Source organism: Typha angustifolia, chromosome 5 (assembly GCF_048772165.1).
Source record: "Typha angustifolia cultivar Huaian chromosome 5, ASM4877216v1, whole genome shotgun sequence".
NCBI classification, from domain to species: Eukaryota; Viridiplantae; Streptophyta; class Magnoliopsida; order Poales; family Typhaceae; genus Typha; species Typha angustifolia.
The window spans coordinates 6002586-6020898 of NC_133243.1; the positions used below are offsets into that span (position 1 = coordinate 6002586).

Genomic DNA, 18313 nt, shown 5'->3' on the forward strand with positions numbered 1-18313 from the left:
ATAGTAAAGGGCCATTATTTTCATATAGCTATCCCTTTCTTCTTCCTCCTCTTCTCTTCCATTCCAATTATTATTCTCTTCAAGTTTCTTTAGAAAGTCTCCTCTTTTTCTTGCCATTTCACATGATAGCAAAGATACAGCTTGTAGAAGAACAGTTTGGTCGAGTTTTCTCCCGACTTTAAATTGGATTTATTGTCATCTTTACCATTTCCTACTCTATCTTATTGATACGTAGTTCCTTATTGCTCTCAACTCTAATTAATTATTATAGATAAAATTAATTACTAGTTTAATGGCCTAGTGTTTAATTCTTGTTCGGCTTATACGTATTCATTAAACGCATGAACGATAAAAAAAGAGAATATAAAAGAATAAAATATAGTTAAGCCGAATAAATAAATAAAGACCACCCGAGGGGTAGCCGACACTAACGGACAAAATAAAGAGCATCAACTGGATATAAAATATTTAATTGGTTGGATTCGTCTCGAAGGAAGATGTAGACGACGTTGCTTTTGATTACCGTCGCACTTCTGACGTCGGAAGCTGCAACGTTTGGCGTGTCAGCACCCACCGTCACTCGGTCAATGGGTTTATTTTCTTTTACAATATTTAGGTTGACATCGATTAGTCTAATTATTTAATCTATTTATTAGAGAACGATATAATCCCTTTTAATAGAAATAAAAGAAAATAAGAATGATTTCTAATATATATAAAGAGAAAGGCTTGCCCTTCGTCATAGTCAACAAGCTCTAGATAATTAAACAATACTTGGAAGATTCGGTCGGTGCCAATATATTATCCTCGTCTGAATTGTCACAAATTATTAAAGAGTAAAGCTAATATATAAAGAAAAGAAAAATAAAGTTAACCGCGATGTTAACGGCGTTATCTCCGCTATCTATAAAACCAACTCCCTTTCGTGTTCACAAAGACAGAGAAGCTGAGAGCGAGAGAGAGAGAGAGAGAGAGAGAGAGATGGCGGAAGCTGAGGGAGCCGATAACGGCGGGGCGACCCACGAGGTGAAAGCGTTGCTCTCCACGGAAGGACGAGATTTCCTCGTCCGTACCAGTGGCGATCAGGTGCCATTTTCTCTATTTTAATTTTAATTTAGGGGCTCTTGGTCCGAGGTTTTTATAAATGCAATGCTTAATCTAAAATATATTATTTAATTTGGAGTATTAAATTTAAAAAATTATATTTTAAAAAACTATTTGATCTAAGTAGATGCCAAAAGACTGTATCTTTTTTTATTTTAACTAAAATTTGATTTTCTTTAGTTGAGAATATAGCTACAGTCTTTTAATTTTAAAAAATATAATTAAATCTTTATAATTATAATATTATAAAATACAATAACTAAATACTTATTTACTAAATATATTATTATAAAATATAATAAACCAAACATATATTTAATAAATTCAGTATTATAAAATATAATCAACCAAGAAATCAAAAAAGCGGTTCTCTTGTACACGATACAAATTGATTTCTTTTTGGTCTTCTATGCCTTAAAAAAAATAAAAATTTTAGTTGTTCTTTTTTGCATTAATTACTCGCAACCTGGACATCTTCGTCTTTTCTCGTGATTTAGTCATTAATAAAGAAAGTAGGGGGATCTATGTAAAAAACAAAAAAAATACGTGTGTTTTAAAGGATATCTATAGATAAGGGGATTATATATATATATATATATATGCAAAACACTTTTTTTTTCATATTTTATTATTGAGCGCTTCTTTTGTAAATTATTTATCAATCAGTTTGATGAATATCTAACGGCTTAGATTTTTAAGTATACAATAGGAATGCAAAAAATTAAAAAGATATTATTATTTCAATATGTAATTATTATTTTTTAAATATATTACCTTGCATATTATTTTTTGATAATTATATTATTTTAATAATTTATCAGAATAAGGGTATTGATATCTTTTTATAATTAACTTAATAAAAGTTTATTTAAATTTTATCTCTTGGATTATTTTTAATTATTTACATATATCTCTCGTTAGTTTAAGATTGACTTAGAATCATATTTAAATTGAAGTCATTGAAGTCTATTTTCAAAAAATCAAATTTGAATTATTTAGCATTAAATGATATCTCCTATAATTAAGGTATAATTATATCTCTCACAATCATATTTATAAGAGAGAAATCTTAATGGAAGAAAATAATATGTAATTTGGAAGTTATGCACATGTAATCAAATCTTCTTAACTAATATGCCCATGTGATTTTGGAACCAGTACCGAATATAAAAACTGGCTTTAGATTTAAAACATACGACATGGAATAGATATGCACTACCAACTTTGATACCAATAGTTCTGCTATCAATTAACTTTATATTTGAAACACCAAAGGAATCAGAATCAGATTCAGATATAGTGAGAATTCGAATTTGCATCCAGATTTCTAACATTAATCTGGAATTGGATGCTGAACGCAACAATGGATATTGCCCACAATTTTTTCGTGCAACTTTTTATGGCCTTACATTGATATAATATTTCTTTGAATATAAGCATAATGGAATCATATGAGGCAGGAAAAATAGTGCATTTTATTATGCTATTATAATTGTTATCTATATGGATACACAGATCCAGATTCAGATAAGAATATCAGAGTATGTCTCCATATTAATATCCCAGTCGAATAGACATCTAAATCCATATCCAACAAAAGCCTGAACAATCAGAAAGTGATCCAGTCTAGCAATTCAATATTTGTTTCTATGTACTCAATGAAGTTCCTGAGCATGATTAACGGAAAGCTACAAATTGGGATTTGATGCTGTCATTTTGTGCAGAAAGGATAAAGAAATTTTAATGGTAATTCCTTTCTTTTCTTTGTGGAGAATGTAATCATAAATGACGCTGCAATCCTAGTGTTGTGAGAGGAGTTGTGAGTAAAAACTTGTCTGTTAATATTTGTGCAGAAAGGATACAGGAAATGAATTTAGTTTTTCTTAAGCACAGTAGCAGATGCTATGTTAAAAAAAAGAGTGAAAAGATGCTAAGATCATCATAGTTGTGATGTACCCAGCAGCAGAGGATGGATATGAATCTATGATGAATAGAAGATGACTTGAAAGTAAAAACAAGGAAATTCCCAAACCTTTATAGGAGGGGGGTGGTGTGAGGGTTTGCATGTTGGTGTTGAGGGTGTAGGAAAAGAACAAAACATGAAAGGGTAACAGATTTGTTTATGATGTGAGCTTAATGTGATGGTTTGATGATAAATTGTTTTGCTGTTGCAGACTAACATTAGATTTGATAGACCACCCTGGAATCATATTCAATTTTTGTTTTGTCATGTTAATCAGCTGCTACTGTTGAATTGTTTATCACTTCATTGATCAACTCACATGTTAAACAGCCATAAGTGAATGTTGATGTTTGATAAATTGTCCATGATTTGCAGGCTTAATTTTTTAGCTTAAACATGGACACAGTTAAAAGATTGATGAAACATCCTGATCAACAATGAGTTTCATGCTATGCAAACCATACATCAAGGTTACAGCTACAGAAAATTATACATTAGAAGTTCAATGGTTCCAGTAGCAGAGTTGATAACCAAAACTCAGTAGTAGTGCCTGCCTCTAGACTAGATAAAATGAACATATATACAACCGTGTAGGAGTCTAACCAGTCAGTAAGTGGAATATTTGTTTGCCTTTGGATTATTATTTATTAACAACTCATTTAAGCTTCACACAGTAACTGAAACAGGTAGTAAAACAGATTTACAAAGTTTCAGTACTTGTCATAAGAAACAAACCCAAGCTATGAATTGTGGTCAGTGGATGTAACTTGTGGAGTATGCATCAGTAGCATGATATTATACAAACTCGCTTTTCCTTTTCTCGTAACCTATCATATATTTCTGGAGCATAGCTTGAGATTATCAGCTTATGTCATGAACTTCCTTGATGGTTCTCCCATAGTTCTATCAGCATTAGCTTTTTGTTTGATTGGTTAGTGAATTAATGAGAAGTGATATATGAATAAGCTCTTGAAGAACACAATTTGCAGGTGAATGTCAGTAGTCTCGATGGTAAAATTGTTGGTCTCTACTTTTCAGCCTCGTGGTGTGGGCCTTGCCACCGGTTCACCCCGAAGCTGGTCAAGGTTTACAATGAACTATCATCTAAGGGTAGCAACTTTGAGGTTGTGTTTGTCTCAGCTGATCAGTCTGAAGAGTTATTTAATACATACTTTTCCAGTATGCCATGGCTTGCCATCCCCTTCTCAGACAATAAAACTCGAGACCACCTTAATGATCTTTTCGAGGTGAATGGGATACCAACTCTTGTGATTCTTGATGAGAGCGGCATGGTTGTTACAGATGATGCTGTAGAATTTGTGAGGAACTACGGATCAGAGGGGTATCCTTTCACACCTGCGAAGATTGCATCATTGAAAGAGGAGGAAGAGGCAGCTAAGAAGAATCAAACTCTTCGTAGTGTGCTGACTTCACCTTCCCGTGAATTTGTAGTCTCAAATACTGGAAAAAAGGTACCTGTCTTATACCTTCCGTTATCACTTTTGGAACTTTAATCTTACCTCCTTTTTGGTAACAGGTACCTATATCTGAATTGGAAGGAGAGGTTGTTGCACTGTACTTCCATGTAAGCTCTTTCAGGTCATGCCATGAATTTACACCACAACTTTCTGACATGTATAAGAAGCTGAAGGAAAAAGGAGAGAGCTTTGAGGTTGTTCTGGTCCCCTTAGATGATGACCAGTCATCTTATGATCAGGCATTCCAGGTCATGCCATGGCTCTCCATCCCTTTCAAGGATGAGACTGTTGATAGGCTAGTTCGCTATTTTGAGCTTAGGGGAGTTCCAACACTCGTCATCTTAGGCTCTGATGGGAAGACCCTTCATGGCAATGCAGCTGAACTTGTAGAGGAGCATGGAGTCGAAACATACCCGTTCACTCAAGAGAAGTTGGAGGAACTTGAGCAGAGAGAGAAGGCAAGAATGGAAGCCCAAACGCTGGAGTCACTACTTGTTACTGGGGAAAAGAACTATGTCATTGGGAAGGGTGATGTCAAGGTATGAAATATGGACCGTTTTAATGCTGATTTCTTCGCTTATATTTATTTTGCCTCAAGGTTAAATTGTCAATGACTTGCAATACTTTAAATTCTCCATCGATATATAGTTAAACATTGACAGAAGAATATACTATAAGTTTAATTTCGTCCAACAGAATGAGCTATTTGTGATGCGATTAGAGTATTAAGCAAAACTCTATTATCAGTGATGCTTTTTTATTTGTATCAATCCTGAGGGATGCATAATACTAATTAGGCTCTGCACTTCTTTCTCTGTTGAACTTATCTCCTAATTTAGTGTTGCCATTTTGACAGTAAAGGAAGAGAAGCCTATGGCTAGGACATCTCTTTAGATAGATTCAGATGACACTACATAGTTATGATTCCGATTCTTTTTTCTCTTTGTTGTATAAATCAATGCATTGGATCCTCAGAGCTAGTCGGTCATGGTCTGGTATTCTTTAACTATCTCATGATCTCCTTTACATGGGTATAGTATGTAAAGTTACTTTAAGTTAATCTTGCAACGTAATAAACTGACAAACTAGTCAAATTGTTCGTTGCTTAGATGCCTGTCTCAGAGCTTGTTGGGAAGAATATTCTCATCTACTTCTCAGCACAATGGTGTCCTCCATGCCGAGCATTCCTGCCCAAGTTTATTGAAGCATATCACAAGATCAAGGAAAAGAATGGAGCCTTTGAGGTGATCTTTGTCTCTAGTGATAGTGACCAGAGCTCTTTCAATGACTTCTTTTCAGAAATGCCATGGTTAGCACTTCCCTTCGGTGACGAAAGAAAGAAGACACTGAGCCGCAGATTTAAGATTTCTGGCATCCCGTCCCTTGTGGCCATTGCTCCAACTGGAAAGACAGTCACCACAGAAGCAAGAGAGCTGGTCATGATGCATGGGGCTGATGCATATCCTTTCACCGAGGATAGAATAAAGGAGCTGGAAGCAGAGATCAACGAGATGGCAAAGGGGTGGCCTGAGAAGGTGGAACATGCACTGCATGCAGAACATGAGCTGGTGTTAACCCGCCTTAGGGAGTACGAGTGCGATGGATGCAAGCAAGAGGGGAAGATGTGGTCCTTCTATTGCGAAGAATGCGACTTTTGCCTGCATCCCAAGTGCGCGCTAGAGGAAGACACAGAGAAGGATGATTCTGTTGATGGTGAGAATCATGGAGAAGAACAGGCAGAGAGTGGCAAGGAAGGTTATGTTTGTGATGGGGAAGTGTGCTATAAAGCTTAAAGGCTTGTTCTGTGTTTATAGATTATGTTTGCATGAGAATATGAAATAAACCTCTGTATTGTGCAAAACAATGGTATTTGCTTGCCAGTTTGAAATCTGTGATGGAAGATATTGCTCCGGTAATCATTGGAAATATTTATATAGTGATACAACCTTGAAGGAAAATGATGTAAGTACAGTCAATTTGCTCAGGTTGCCTTGAGTTTAATTCTTGTTCTACCAGTTATAGTATTTCATAGAGCTTACTCAGTAGTTACGAAAATATAGTTATGGATAGTCGTGAATATCTTGCTTACCCAACAGAGTCTGATCAATATATGGAGTTCACTGCTGACTATGACTATTATCTTGCACATGCATATTTGGGTGTATGCAAGCCTAACTGTATAGCAAATTGATATAAAACTTATGAGCTCAATAAATTGCTTGTCCTGCATACTATTTTCTTTCTGAAAATGCTACTCAGTACACTGTCTTAGATTCCCAATTTCCCATTTGAATTGTAACATATGGAAGAAAAAAAAAATTTGTCAGCTAACTTTACATTCACGTTCGATCTTTGAACTCAGACAAATCATTACAGCTGAAATTTTTCTTCAATTCAATTTACAGTAGCATTTTATCATGCTCTAAAACAAAAGTTTTGTTGTAGCATTTTTCTTTGGTGTTCAGATGACATCCATGGCCAGTTTTCCAACTCCGTCCCAGATATTCGAGCATGGCTGCTTCCACCCAACTCTAAAGACCTCTTCCTCAGAGAGTATGCTGACAGAAACAGAACGTTTCAAATATTTTCCTCCCTGACAACATCTTCCTTCTCGGCTGGAACCAAAAAGTGTGCACTGCATCCATTAAGCAAACTAATGCCTTCCATGGTGATGAGCTATCTTGCTCAGAACTCCTCTTGCATTTTTGAAGAGCTATCTTGTACTTGGTAAGCACGTCCAATTTCAGTTACATTGGCTGAAAGAAGGTAATAAAGGAAATTGTACTTCGAGCTTCATCAAGAAAATTCCAATCTTCGTTATTTAAACTGTCAATATCTGGAGTAACTTTTTCCAGATAGGATCTTAGTACTGACTGCTCAATTTCTGATTGATTGAACTAATAATAAAAGTTTTGGCATCCTCTTTTATGCTCTTAGATCTGGAAACCAGCTGCGAGCAGCATCCTTTCTCGACCTACTAGAATCAAGCCTCTCTCTTAAATTCTCCTTTTCTTGCCACCTTCTTCGTTCCGCATACATATTAGATAACAACACATATGGTCCATCCTTTTGTGGTTCCAATACCATTATTTTCTCTGCTGATCTCTGTCCCAACTCCATCTCTCCATGCATCCCACAAGCTCCAAGAAGAGCTTCCCAAGCTAATGGATCCATTCCTATCTCCATCTTTCCTATAAATGATTCAGCTTCTTTCAGCCTCCCAGCACGACCCAACAAATCGACTATACAAGCACAATGTTCTCTCTTTGGCTTAATTTTGTACCGATCAACCATGGAGTGGAAAATCCTAAGACCTTCATGGACAAGACCTCCATGACTGCAAGCAGATAGAATTGCAAGGAAAGTAACACTATCCGGTATAAATCCTCCAGTTTTCATTGCTCTAAAGATTTCAAGTGCCTTATCTCCCTCACCATGTTGGCCGAATCCAAGAATCATTATTGTCCATGACACTGTATCATGCTTTGTCATTGTCTCAAATGCTAGCTGGCCATCTTCCAGGCTACCGCATTTGAAGTACATATCTATAAGAGCATTCCCCACCATTACATCAGAACAAAACGCTGACTTTTGAATCCTACAATGAACCATTCTTCCATGCTCAAGGCTCGCAAGCATACCGGACACAGGGAGCAAACTAGTGAAGCAAAAGTCATTCTCCATTTCACCTGCATTCACCATTTCTTTATAGAAGCCTGCAGCTTCTGCTGCTAGCCCATTTTGCATCAACCCAGAAATCATCGCAGTCCAAGAGATTATGTTCGGTTTCAAGATCCTCCTAAAGACTTCAATTGCAGAACTCATCCCTTCTCCACAATTTAAATACATGGTGATAAGAGCATTCCCAGTGGGTGCTTCTGATTCCAAACCAGCCTTCCAAGCACATCCATGAAGCTGCATTCCCAGGTACAATTCTCCTTTCTCCAAGCACGTCTTCAAGACACTTGTCAAAGTGAAACAATCGAAGCTACCTCCACCCTCCTTCCGCATTTGAGAAAAGACCTCCGCTATGTGTGATTTGCTCCCTCTTCGAGCGCAGACGTCGATCATCACATTCCAACAAACAGAGTCCAAGTCAACAATCTCCTCGAATGCATGGATCGCCTCTTCCATCCCTCTACACTTCTCATATGCATTCACAATCGCACTACCCACAAACCCATTTAAATTCAGCCCGAGTTTTAGTGACTGGGCATGAATTTGCTCCACGAATTGAGGACACACAATGCCATGAGAAGCAGCGAGCAAAGCGGAGAAGGTGATGTGGTTGGGCTGCAAATCTTCATGGAGCAAGCGAGCATAGAGACGCATAGCATCAAAAGCGCCACTGTCACTGCGGGGCTGAGACGAGATCACTGTGTTATAAGAAACAATGTCTCTATTTGGCATTGTGTCGAACATGTTGAGGACGATAGGACGGAGACCACAACGCGAGTAGAGGTTGAGGAGCTTGTTCCAAAGAGAGGAGTTACCGTTAAAGAAGTGGAGCTTTAGGAGGCGAGCGTGGGCGGCGCCACCGCCTCGAGAATCGTGCTTATCGGTGGCCGTATCCAAGAAGGCGGACAAGTGGTGGAGGTCGTCGAATGGGATGGCGCTACTGCAGAGAAATTTAAGAGGTTGGTTGAGGTGGCGCGGTTTGAGGAAGGAGACGTAGAACGATGGATGCATATCGATAGCGTATTGGTCGAATGGATTGGAGCAGTTATTCGAAGTTCTATTACACCTCTAGTCCTATGACGTCCCTTGGATCAAGTTATTCGAAAACTAGAGCATGCATTAATAACCAGCGGAAAGATTGGAACTCTCACCTGATTATAAGTACATGCTTCTCGATCAACGAATTGTCACTGTGCACCATTTGGGCAACGTGGACCATTGATTGGATTACTGCATATGAAGTTATAAACATGTATATGGAAAACAGCCTTTTCTTTTAACCCCCATGGATTAATCATATGCTAAATAAAAAAGCTAACCACATCTCAATTTTTAATATCCCTCCCAAGAAATAAACCACAATGAATCATACGTCATGAACAAATCAGTAATATCATGCCCAATATCAGAAAATCGAACTCAGTGACTTCTATTGTGGACAAGTATAATTCAACCATTAGAAGAAAGAGACTATAGTGATGACCCCAGAAGTGCTTCATAATAAGTGTACAAGCAAATCAGCAAGTATTAAAACCAAATTCCAAACATTCTGAATAAAGCGAGCTTTACAGAATAATAAGGACCATAATTTTTCTAATAACTGCGTCAATAAATGTAGTTGCCTGAGTTACCCGCTTCCATGTAAAAGATTCACGGCTAAACTGGGACGCCATGAGTTTCACTTCTTTCTCTCGGAAAGGGGGGAAAAAAAGAAGCAAATGCAGTTGCACAGGATGTGAAGTTTTTATTGAATTAATATCATTGTTCAGAAGTTCTGCAAAAGCATACAGATATATCCATAGACATGGTGATAACAACACCTTATAAAGTGGGAATATCAAGGTGCAAATACTCTTTTGCCATCAATCCAGACAAGCTTTAGCTTTTTCTTAAGCTGATATAGGCAGTCTTTTCCAAGTTTGGAAGGAAGTACTTCAGTAGAGGGCCAAAGAAATAGTTGCATATTGTCTCCAGAGAATTAGTATGCTAAGCAGATTCCAATTTGGATTCTTCTGCATGACTAGAAGGCTTCGATCAACCCTAATCATCGAACCTGCAAAAAGGAAAAACATGGAAGATATCTAGGTATCAAATATACTGCTGGGGATCAGCATATACAGATTTACAAGTGACTATAGCTAAGCATACTAAATATTTTTGGCATGTCTAATGTTTTTCAGCATATACTCTGGTCCTCTGCAACTTCTACAATTATATTTTCACATGGAATATCTGAGGCCCACGACCATCCTTTCCATGGCAACTTAAATAATGATCAGTAAAAAGACTGAGGCCTAAAGATACTCTTTGAGAACAAGAAAAAAATCATACTATTGCAAAATTCAAAAACTCCTTCCAGCTCTTAATAGTCAATAGCAAAACTTTGTTAAAAACATTCTATAATTGGTCTTCCAACTTAAATTAAAGAACCAAATAAATCACTATATTTAGGATGATTCTGTCAGTCCCATTGTTGGATAAACAGGATTTGAAACATGCTGGAGAAATGTCTCTAACCTTGTTATCCTCATCTCTTTAGACGCAATCCCGCCACTCAATTGAGGATAATTTGTGCTTCTAGCAGCTCATCTGTCAATCCACGGTACCTCATTGCCTTTATGAATTTACAGAAGTATTGACAACCACTTTATCCACACCAAGAGAAGAAATAGCCATCTGTCATATAAAGTTTTTTAACCATCATGTAAAACACCAATTATCAAATTGTAGCAACAAATTATTGCATTTTAATTTATGTTCACTTACCATTTGAAACTATCTCACCTGTCATTCAAAATAGTCAGCCAGAAGAAAAGATGAAAAGAATCAATACGGTGCCCTGGTAAAGTTTCTTCTTTTTTTTCAACTGATCTTGGCATAAATCTATCTCCATCTGTTAGGAGTGCATTTCTTGCTTCACTTCCAATTAATAATGGATAACTGCTCAATGAAGGATGAAATGTCATCAATCCCCTGAAGTACTTCTCACTTTCTCAGTTTCATTTATCAAGGCTGACAAGGCATATGGATGAAGCATGATGTAATTGGTGGTGAAGTTTTCCTGAAAACACATACAAGCAAAACAAGTTGAACTACTTTGATGTTGACTGTGCTTTATGCTGCCGTCTCATAAATTTTCCTGTGCGCAATCTTGTTGGCTTCCTTGCCCTGACAGGACCCTTGTTCTTCATTTTCTCTAGCTTTTCTTTCCTACCTTCTATGTCAGCTTTGATGACCTTGTCTCTGGTCCCTTCGGATAATAAAACCAACCTAGCAAACTTCTTTGGTCTTACCTGCCCCAGTCGTTCATGTATATCCTTAAATGCTGGAACTAGACCAGATCTCATGAAATATCCCTCGGTGAGCTTCATTGAATTCGTCTCTGGAAGAGTTAATGCATCTTTCAACTCAAGGTCCATGCAGAAAGTAGAATCCTTCAGCCACATCCTAAGAGAGTGTGCTTTTGCCACAAGGACTCCTGTGCGAGTTTTGCATGGCAAAAATGGTGAACCCATCTCCCAAAGGTATGCTTTTAGGGTTTTGTCCAATGAAACCATATTATATTCTGCTGTTCCTGTTATCAGAACAACAGATTTTGGCGATTCAGGAGATCCCTGCAATGAAGCATCCTGTTGCGACAGAATTAGCTTGTTTAAATTCAATATCATGTAATAGGGAATTCAGGAAGCATGCATGTATAGTATTCCAGGAAAAGGAAGAATAAAACAAGAAGAATCCAGAATCCCTTTGACCAGTTTGTCAGACCAAACTTGTACAAAGAAAAAGAAAAGAGCATTTAAACATATCAATGAACATATCGTCCATTCAGCTATATGGTGGCAGAACGATTGGCTCTTCATATAAATGTTGACCAAGTTTGCTAGCAGCAGATCTATATAAATTATTTAGCATGCTAATATGTACAAAATATTCCCTCAAAAGAAGATGCTAAAAAATTTAATAATTTGAGGATGTGTCTTTATGTTATCTAACTGATATCTTTTAAAAGCAATCATCCATTCTTACCACTAACATTGAGGCTGCTAAATATAAATCCCCTAACATTTCAGTAATCTATCAAATAGGACTCCATGCTCTATATATTACAACTTGGAGGAAACAGTTGTCATATCATTTTGATAAATATTTTCACCTTATAGCAGAGATTTTCCTAATGAAGGATCAGTTGTTTGAGGCATCAAACGGTTTATATGATCATGTAGAGTACGTAAAAACATGGTGAAAATGGAGTTCATGCTGAAGTGTCACATAGTGAATATGAACCCTGACGCACAATAAAAGTACTTACTTGCATGTGGTCAAGCCACAATGTAAGGCCAACAAGTGCAGCACCAGCAGACAACTTGCGAAAATCAGCTCCCCAATCATTATCTGCTACCCTAAATCATCAGGAGAACAACAAAAGATTCATTATACATGTTAGACCACTTTATGAAACAATAAAAATATAAAATCTAGGCTATCATGAGATGAGACATTCAATTCTAATTCCTACTGTTAAATGACAGGTTAATGAAAATGTGGGAAACAGTCTACCCGTTTGATCTCTTTATATTGTTCTTTCTCTTAATTCTTCCTTGTAATTCTAAAAAGTGACAAGTCAATCCAATACATTTATACTCAAGTCTTCAAGAAAGTGGGAACGGATTCTTCTCCTTGCCCATATAACAGTTTAAGACTAGCTCATGTCTTTTACTCATCCAGCTGTAGAACAGATGGTGTTAAGTTACAGTAATGAGGCAAGACAACAGAGATATGATGAGATTTGTTTACATCTTAATCATAATTTTCCATATCTTTGTGTAGAAGAATGACCACGTAAGAAAATATGCTTTTCTATTCAAAAACCCATAACCACAGTTTCGCACTACAAGTCAAGTAATTCTCACTTCAGACTCAAGCTCTACCATGATGAAACTGATCCATGCAACATAAATGATAAATACATTAACTGACTTGATAAAATCCCATCGATTATAGTAGTGGAAAGTGGAAACTTGCAACTAAAGGTAATTCGATGTACCGAAACACATCATGGCGGTATATGCTTCTCTTGATTGCTAGCTGGAAAAGCCATGAAGCAGTAGCGCGACGTTCAAATGCCCAAAAGAGGTCTTCTAGTGCATTGACAAAATTAAAGGAAGCATTATCTTCCAGTGGCACTAGATTTTCCAGCAAATCATCAACCTCTAAAATCAGAGACCCAGTTTTTCCAGTCAAAAGTCTGCAAAATGAAAATGGCTATAAGTATTGATTTCCACACTAATGCAAACACACATTTATGGCAAAAGAAGTATATTGAAATTCTTTTGAAGATCTTAACATGGAGAAAATTCAACCTGACGGGAAGATCAAATCCAGTATTTTGTAGAGCATTAAGAAGATGAATTGCTTCATCAGTTCGCTCACATAAACTTGCAGCTCTAATGAAGCATGTCCATATTCTATGATCCGGTTCTATACCATCTCTTTTCATCTCAAGTAGCTTAACGATTCCAAGGTCATAATCTCCATTCTTCAGGTAAGCATCAATAACAGAACTGTACGGTAATGTAGTGAGTTCCATACCAGTAACCTTCAGGTTATTAAGAACATTCTCTGCTTCTTGAGGCTGCCCAGCAGTCCCATAAGATGCCATAAGCATGTGCATAGTAGCAACGGTTGGCTCAACACCATCCTGCTTCATTAGAACAAGCAAATTTTCAGCTTTCGAATGGTTACCAGAATTTCTATATATTTTCATCATCACATGGTAGACAAACCGGTCCAATCCATGTCCCTTTGATCGCATACTCTGGAAGAGCTCTTCGGCTTGTTCCCATAATTGTTCCTTACCGCAAGCGACCAACAAGCTTTTGTAAGAATCTAACTTCGGCTCTAAGCCCAGTTGTTGCATCTCATTTAAAAGGGTGAAGCCCTCCTCAGGCCTCAGGTCTCTACTGTACATGACTATTAGGGTGTTGTAAGTATCCTGGTCAGCTTTCAGACCAGCTTCTAAGATACTATGATATACCTCTAGTGTCTTCTTAAAATTCCCAATTCCTGTATACATCTTAAGTAGTGAATTAAATATGCTAATGTCTGGCTTTAGTCCAGCTTCTTCCATCTCAGAAATCATCAGTTCGATGTCCCTGACTCGTTTTCCACGGGACAGCAAAGTAATCATACTTCTATAGAGATGCATGTTTGGCAAATACCCAGCTGCCTTCATTCCATTGTATATTTTCCTAACCTCAAATATGTTCCCTGATCTTGCAAAGGCATCGAGCATTATGAGAATTGTGCTTTTGCTTATCTTGAAATCCATATCTTGCAACTCTTGAACAACAACATACAACTCATCAAGCCTCCCATCAACAATCAATGCTTGCATAAGACCATTAACTGAATCAACAGATGGCGAGGGCCCATTTTTCATCATCATGTTAAAGACTGCTCTTGCCTGTTCATAGCGACCACTCTCACCATATGCATATATTAGAGCATTCCAAATTCTTCTGTCAACAGATGACTGCTGTCTTAGTTTCCCTACCAAGTTTTCTGCCCTCTGCCAAAGCTTTAACTTCCCGTACTTCTCAATTAGACTGACATAAACTGAAAGATCATCAAATGCAATACCATCTTTTACAGCCCGATCTATCAAATGATGAGCTGTTTCTGGGAAGTCCATCTTACAATACATATTAATCATACTCTGGTAGATCTTTTTTGAGGGCTTGATGCAAAGAAATGTCATATCAGAGAACAACTGAGAGGCTTCATAGAAGAATCCACCCTCCTCACAGCATGTGATCAAGTACTCATACAAGGCAAAGTTTCTGCTAAAGGATCCAAAACTGATCATCCCCATCTTATGATACTCTTCAATGGCAGCCATTGCCTGTTGATTTTTACAGAGCATCATTATTGAAGACTCAGATATCAAACAATGTGAATTGGGGGAATACTTCCGAATATATTCCAGCAAAGAAAGAGCTTCTTCATGCTTGTTTGATGCTTCATAAGCATCCAAAATGGATAACAAGTTCTCACGATCAGGCTCATAGCCTTGAACAACAGCCTCTTTCAACACCTCAGCCCCATGGAAGAAGCATCCTCCTTTGATGAGGAGAGCAGATATAACTTGCAGATTCATATGACAAATATTCTGCAAGTCCCTAATAACCTCATCAATCTTACCATCCATGTTTCCTTTTGCAAGGCTTGCAAGCATTATCTCATAGAGGCCCTCATCCGGCTTGAAGCCATCTTGCATCATAGATCGATACAGAACCATTGCCTTCCTTGTCTCATCAAATCTCAACAAGACATCCAACATTACTGAATAAGCCAAATGGTCTGGCTTGATGCCGGATCTGACCATATGACCAAATGCCCCCTCCGCCTCAACCCTCATCCCAGCTTTAGCATACCCACATATCAATGCGCTGAAAGTCCTCAATGTCGGCCTCACCCCTGACTCCACCATTTCTGTCATCACTTTACCTGCCTCAGTAATCCTACCTGCCTTCCCTAATGAATCAACCAACACCGTATAGGTTACTGCATCAGGTGTACACCCCTCCGACTTCATATCATCATACAAACTGAGTGCCAAATCAAGCCGTCCCTGTTTCCCATACATATGGATTATGGTATTATAGGTTATCTCATCCTTCTTAAACCCAGTCCTGGCCATTTCATCACACACTCTCTCAACCTTCTCTACATTCCCTTCTCTCGCAAAGGCATACAAGAGAGAGTTATATGTAACGGCATCTGGTGCAAAACCCTTTTCACCCAACTCATCAAAGAGGCTCTCCGCCTCACCCACCATCCCGCACCGCCCATACAGTGAAACCATCGCATTGTAGGTCCAAAGATCTGGCTGGCATTGCGACACAACCATGTCATCGAAAATCCTCACAGCGTCCTCCAGATTGGACCTGCGAGAGCAGGCACTAATGAGAGTATTGTAAGTGATCGTGTCGGGCCGTAGCCCTGACAGCCGGACCTCTTGCAGGAGTTCCTGGGCCAAGCCAGGTGGAAAATTCCCTGACTTGGCCCTCGCATTGATGAGAGTGTTAAAGCTTACAAGGTCTGGTTCGAGACTGCGGTCACGCATCGAAGCGAGCAGCTTCTGCACCTCGGTGAACCGCCCGGTCCGGGCATAGACCCCCATCATCGCATTGTACACCTGGACGGACGGCTCGGTGTCCGAATTGGCGCGGACAAAGACCTCCTCGGCGAGTGCGTCCTGGTGAGAGCGGCCGAGGACGCCAAGGATCGTGGCAAGGAGGCGTGGCCCGGGGGCGTGGCGCCGGCGGAGAGTCAACCACTCGAACACCTCGAGGGCACGGCGCCAGCTGGACTCGCCGACGCACTTGACGACGAGCGCGAAGTCGGTAGGGGTCATCTGGAAGTTGTCCCGGTGGTCGAGGACGTCGGCGACGAGGGCGGAGGGAGGGAGGGAGAGGACGCGGTCGGATAGGAGGCGGACGCGGCGACGCCAGTCGCGGGCGCGCTTAAGGGCTAGCTTGGAGAGCTTCTTGGCGCGGGTGCGGGTGTCTTTGCTGGAGAGAGGCTCGAAGGAGTCCTTTTCTACGGTTTCCTCTTCCGGGGTTTCGAGTGTTTGGTTGGGGCCGGGGTCTTGGGGAGGAGAAGGAGATGGAGTTGGGGAAGGGAAGTGAGGAGGGGAGAAGAGAGGGAGGTGGAGATTGGGCCAGCGAATGGAGGGGTCGGCGAGGGGGTAGTGGAATTCGACGGCGGCTGGTGGGTGGTCGTCTGGCGAGGTGGAGGAGGAAGTGGTGGTGGTGGAGCTGGCGGTGACGGTGACGGCGGCTCGCCGGAGATTGGAGAGGTAAAAAGAGGAGGTGGAGGTGGAAGTGGAGGAGGAGGAGGAGGGGAACGGGGAGAGGGGAAGCAGTGGGCTTGCGAGCGCCATTAGAGGCATCGGAACGAGTACGGGGTTTTAGAGACTCAGAAGAAAAGGGAAGCAGGCGAATGATAGCGGGAGCTGCGAGCCTCTGAGTAATGCGAGAGATATTTCTCATTTTTCTATAAGAAAAAGTAGTAATATTATTTTATCCAAAAAAAAAAAGCGGAAATATTACACTTACAGTTACTCCTAAATTTTCAATTCACTCATAAACTAGCAATAATAAAGTAAACTACTCCGATAGCGGTTGCACCACTCTTTAGTAAAAAACCTCTATGTTAAAGTAAATTAGTTAGAGTGATTTATTATATTATATGAGTATTTTTTTTAGTTTGAAATTCTAAAGTCCGCATTTTAATCAGGACATTATATTTTGTATAGTCTCAAAAAATAACAATAAGAAGGTAAACTAGTCCTCAAGTGATAGCACCGTTATTTTGTTAAAAGCTCTACACTTATGAAGTGTTTTTTCGCTTAGACGAAGTCATCAAAGCATCGAATTAGAATTAGAGGATATTACAAAGATCTTCGGGGAGCTCCTTAGCAGGCCCCAGCCAAAAAGAACGAAAAACTATCATACCTTAGTTTGCGACCCAATTCGCCACCTGGTTACCTCGTGGATATGGCCAACTCTAAGCTTATCAAAGCCTTTCAATATATTTAAGCACTCCAGCACAAGCCCCTTCACTTTCCAAGGACTCTTACTATCTTTGGACTAAGACCTTGGACTCCATCTCCACCTTAACGTTCCTACAGCCGAGCGATAGGGCATGACAAAACTCGAGTCTTAACGCGCATCCCTTTGCCATGAGCGTTGAGCCACCCGGAGCAGGTTCCCAAGTAAAGCCCATGAGCCCCATAATCTGCCATAGACCAAGCACCATCTATGTTAAGCTTAGTCCAGTCGTCCTTTGCCTTGCGTCACTTGACCTGAATTGAAGTTCGTCGACGCGACCTCCTATCGTCCCTACTGACATACTCAACCACCATCTCGAGCGCTCGACGCGCCCCCCTTGTGGTTGCGTGGCCACTCCGCCGAAGGCTTCCTTATTTCGCTGCTTCCAAATGCCGCATAGTGTAGTACCAATCACAGTCTTAGCTTATAGATCTAACCTTCTTTCTTGGTGCCAGCCGACTTCCAACCAATTCCAG

General features: G+C 39.5%; 3 protein-coding genes across 5 annotated transcripts; 1 reads left to right on the forward strand and 2 right to left on the reverse strand.

Moving 5' to 3' along the window:
• The first annotated feature begins 942 nt into the window (after nucleotides 1-942).
• LOC140760631 (probable nucleoredoxin 1) lies at nucleotides 943-6560 on the forward strand. The gene is made up of 4 exons (XM_073097665.1): nucleotides 943-1086; nucleotides 4057-4539; nucleotides 4605-5084; nucleotides 5655-6560. The coding sequence occupies exons 1-4, from the start codon at nucleotides 982-984 to the stop codon at nucleotides 6336-6338; spliced, it is 1752 nt and encodes a 583-aa protein (XP_072953766.1). The 5' UTR covers nucleotides 943-981; the 3' UTR covers nucleotides 6339-6560.
• Nucleotides 6561-6713: 153 nt separating this feature from the next.
• Nucleotides 6714-9518, reverse strand: LOC140760629 (putative pentatricopeptide repeat-containing protein At3g15130). Its single transcript, XM_073097664.1, has 2 exons — nucleotides 9375-9518; nucleotides 6714-9163 (listed from the first exon to the last, which is right to left on the reverse strand). The coding sequence occupies exons 1-2, from the start codon at nucleotides 9473-9475 to the stop codon at nucleotides 7471-7473; spliced, it is 1794 nt and encodes a 597-aa protein (XP_072953765.1). The 5' UTR covers nucleotides 9476-9518; the 3' UTR covers nucleotides 6714-7470.
• Nucleotides 9519-9751: 233 nt separating this feature from the next.
• Nucleotides 9752-17263, reverse strand: LOC140760627 (pentatricopeptide repeat-containing protein At3g18110, chloroplastic). 3 transcript variants are annotated; one of them, XM_073097660.1, is made up of 6 exons: nucleotides 13584-17262; nucleotides 13268-13468; nucleotides 12533-12623; nucleotides 11008-11852; nucleotides 10741-10899; nucleotides 9752-10276 (listed from the first exon to the last, which is right to left on the reverse strand). In XM_073097660.1, exons 1-4 carry the CDS (start codon nucleotides 17174-17176, stop codon nucleotides 11316-11318), a joined length of 4422 nt encoding a protein of 1473 aa, XP_072953761.1. In that variant the 5' UTR covers nucleotides 17177-17262; the 3' UTR covers nucleotides 9752-10276; nucleotides 10741-10899; nucleotides 11008-11315. The 3 variants fall into 3 exon arrangements, with proteins under 3 accessions (XP_072953761.1, XP_072953760.1, XP_072953762.1); XM_073097659.1 differs by having other exon boundaries at nucleotides 9753-10276; nucleotides 10990-11852; XM_073097661.1 differs by lacking the exons at nucleotides 9752-10276; nucleotides 10741-10899 and having other exon boundaries at nucleotides 11795-11852; nucleotides 12533-12615; nucleotides 13584-17263.
• Nucleotides 17264-18313: the final 1050 nt, after the last annotated feature.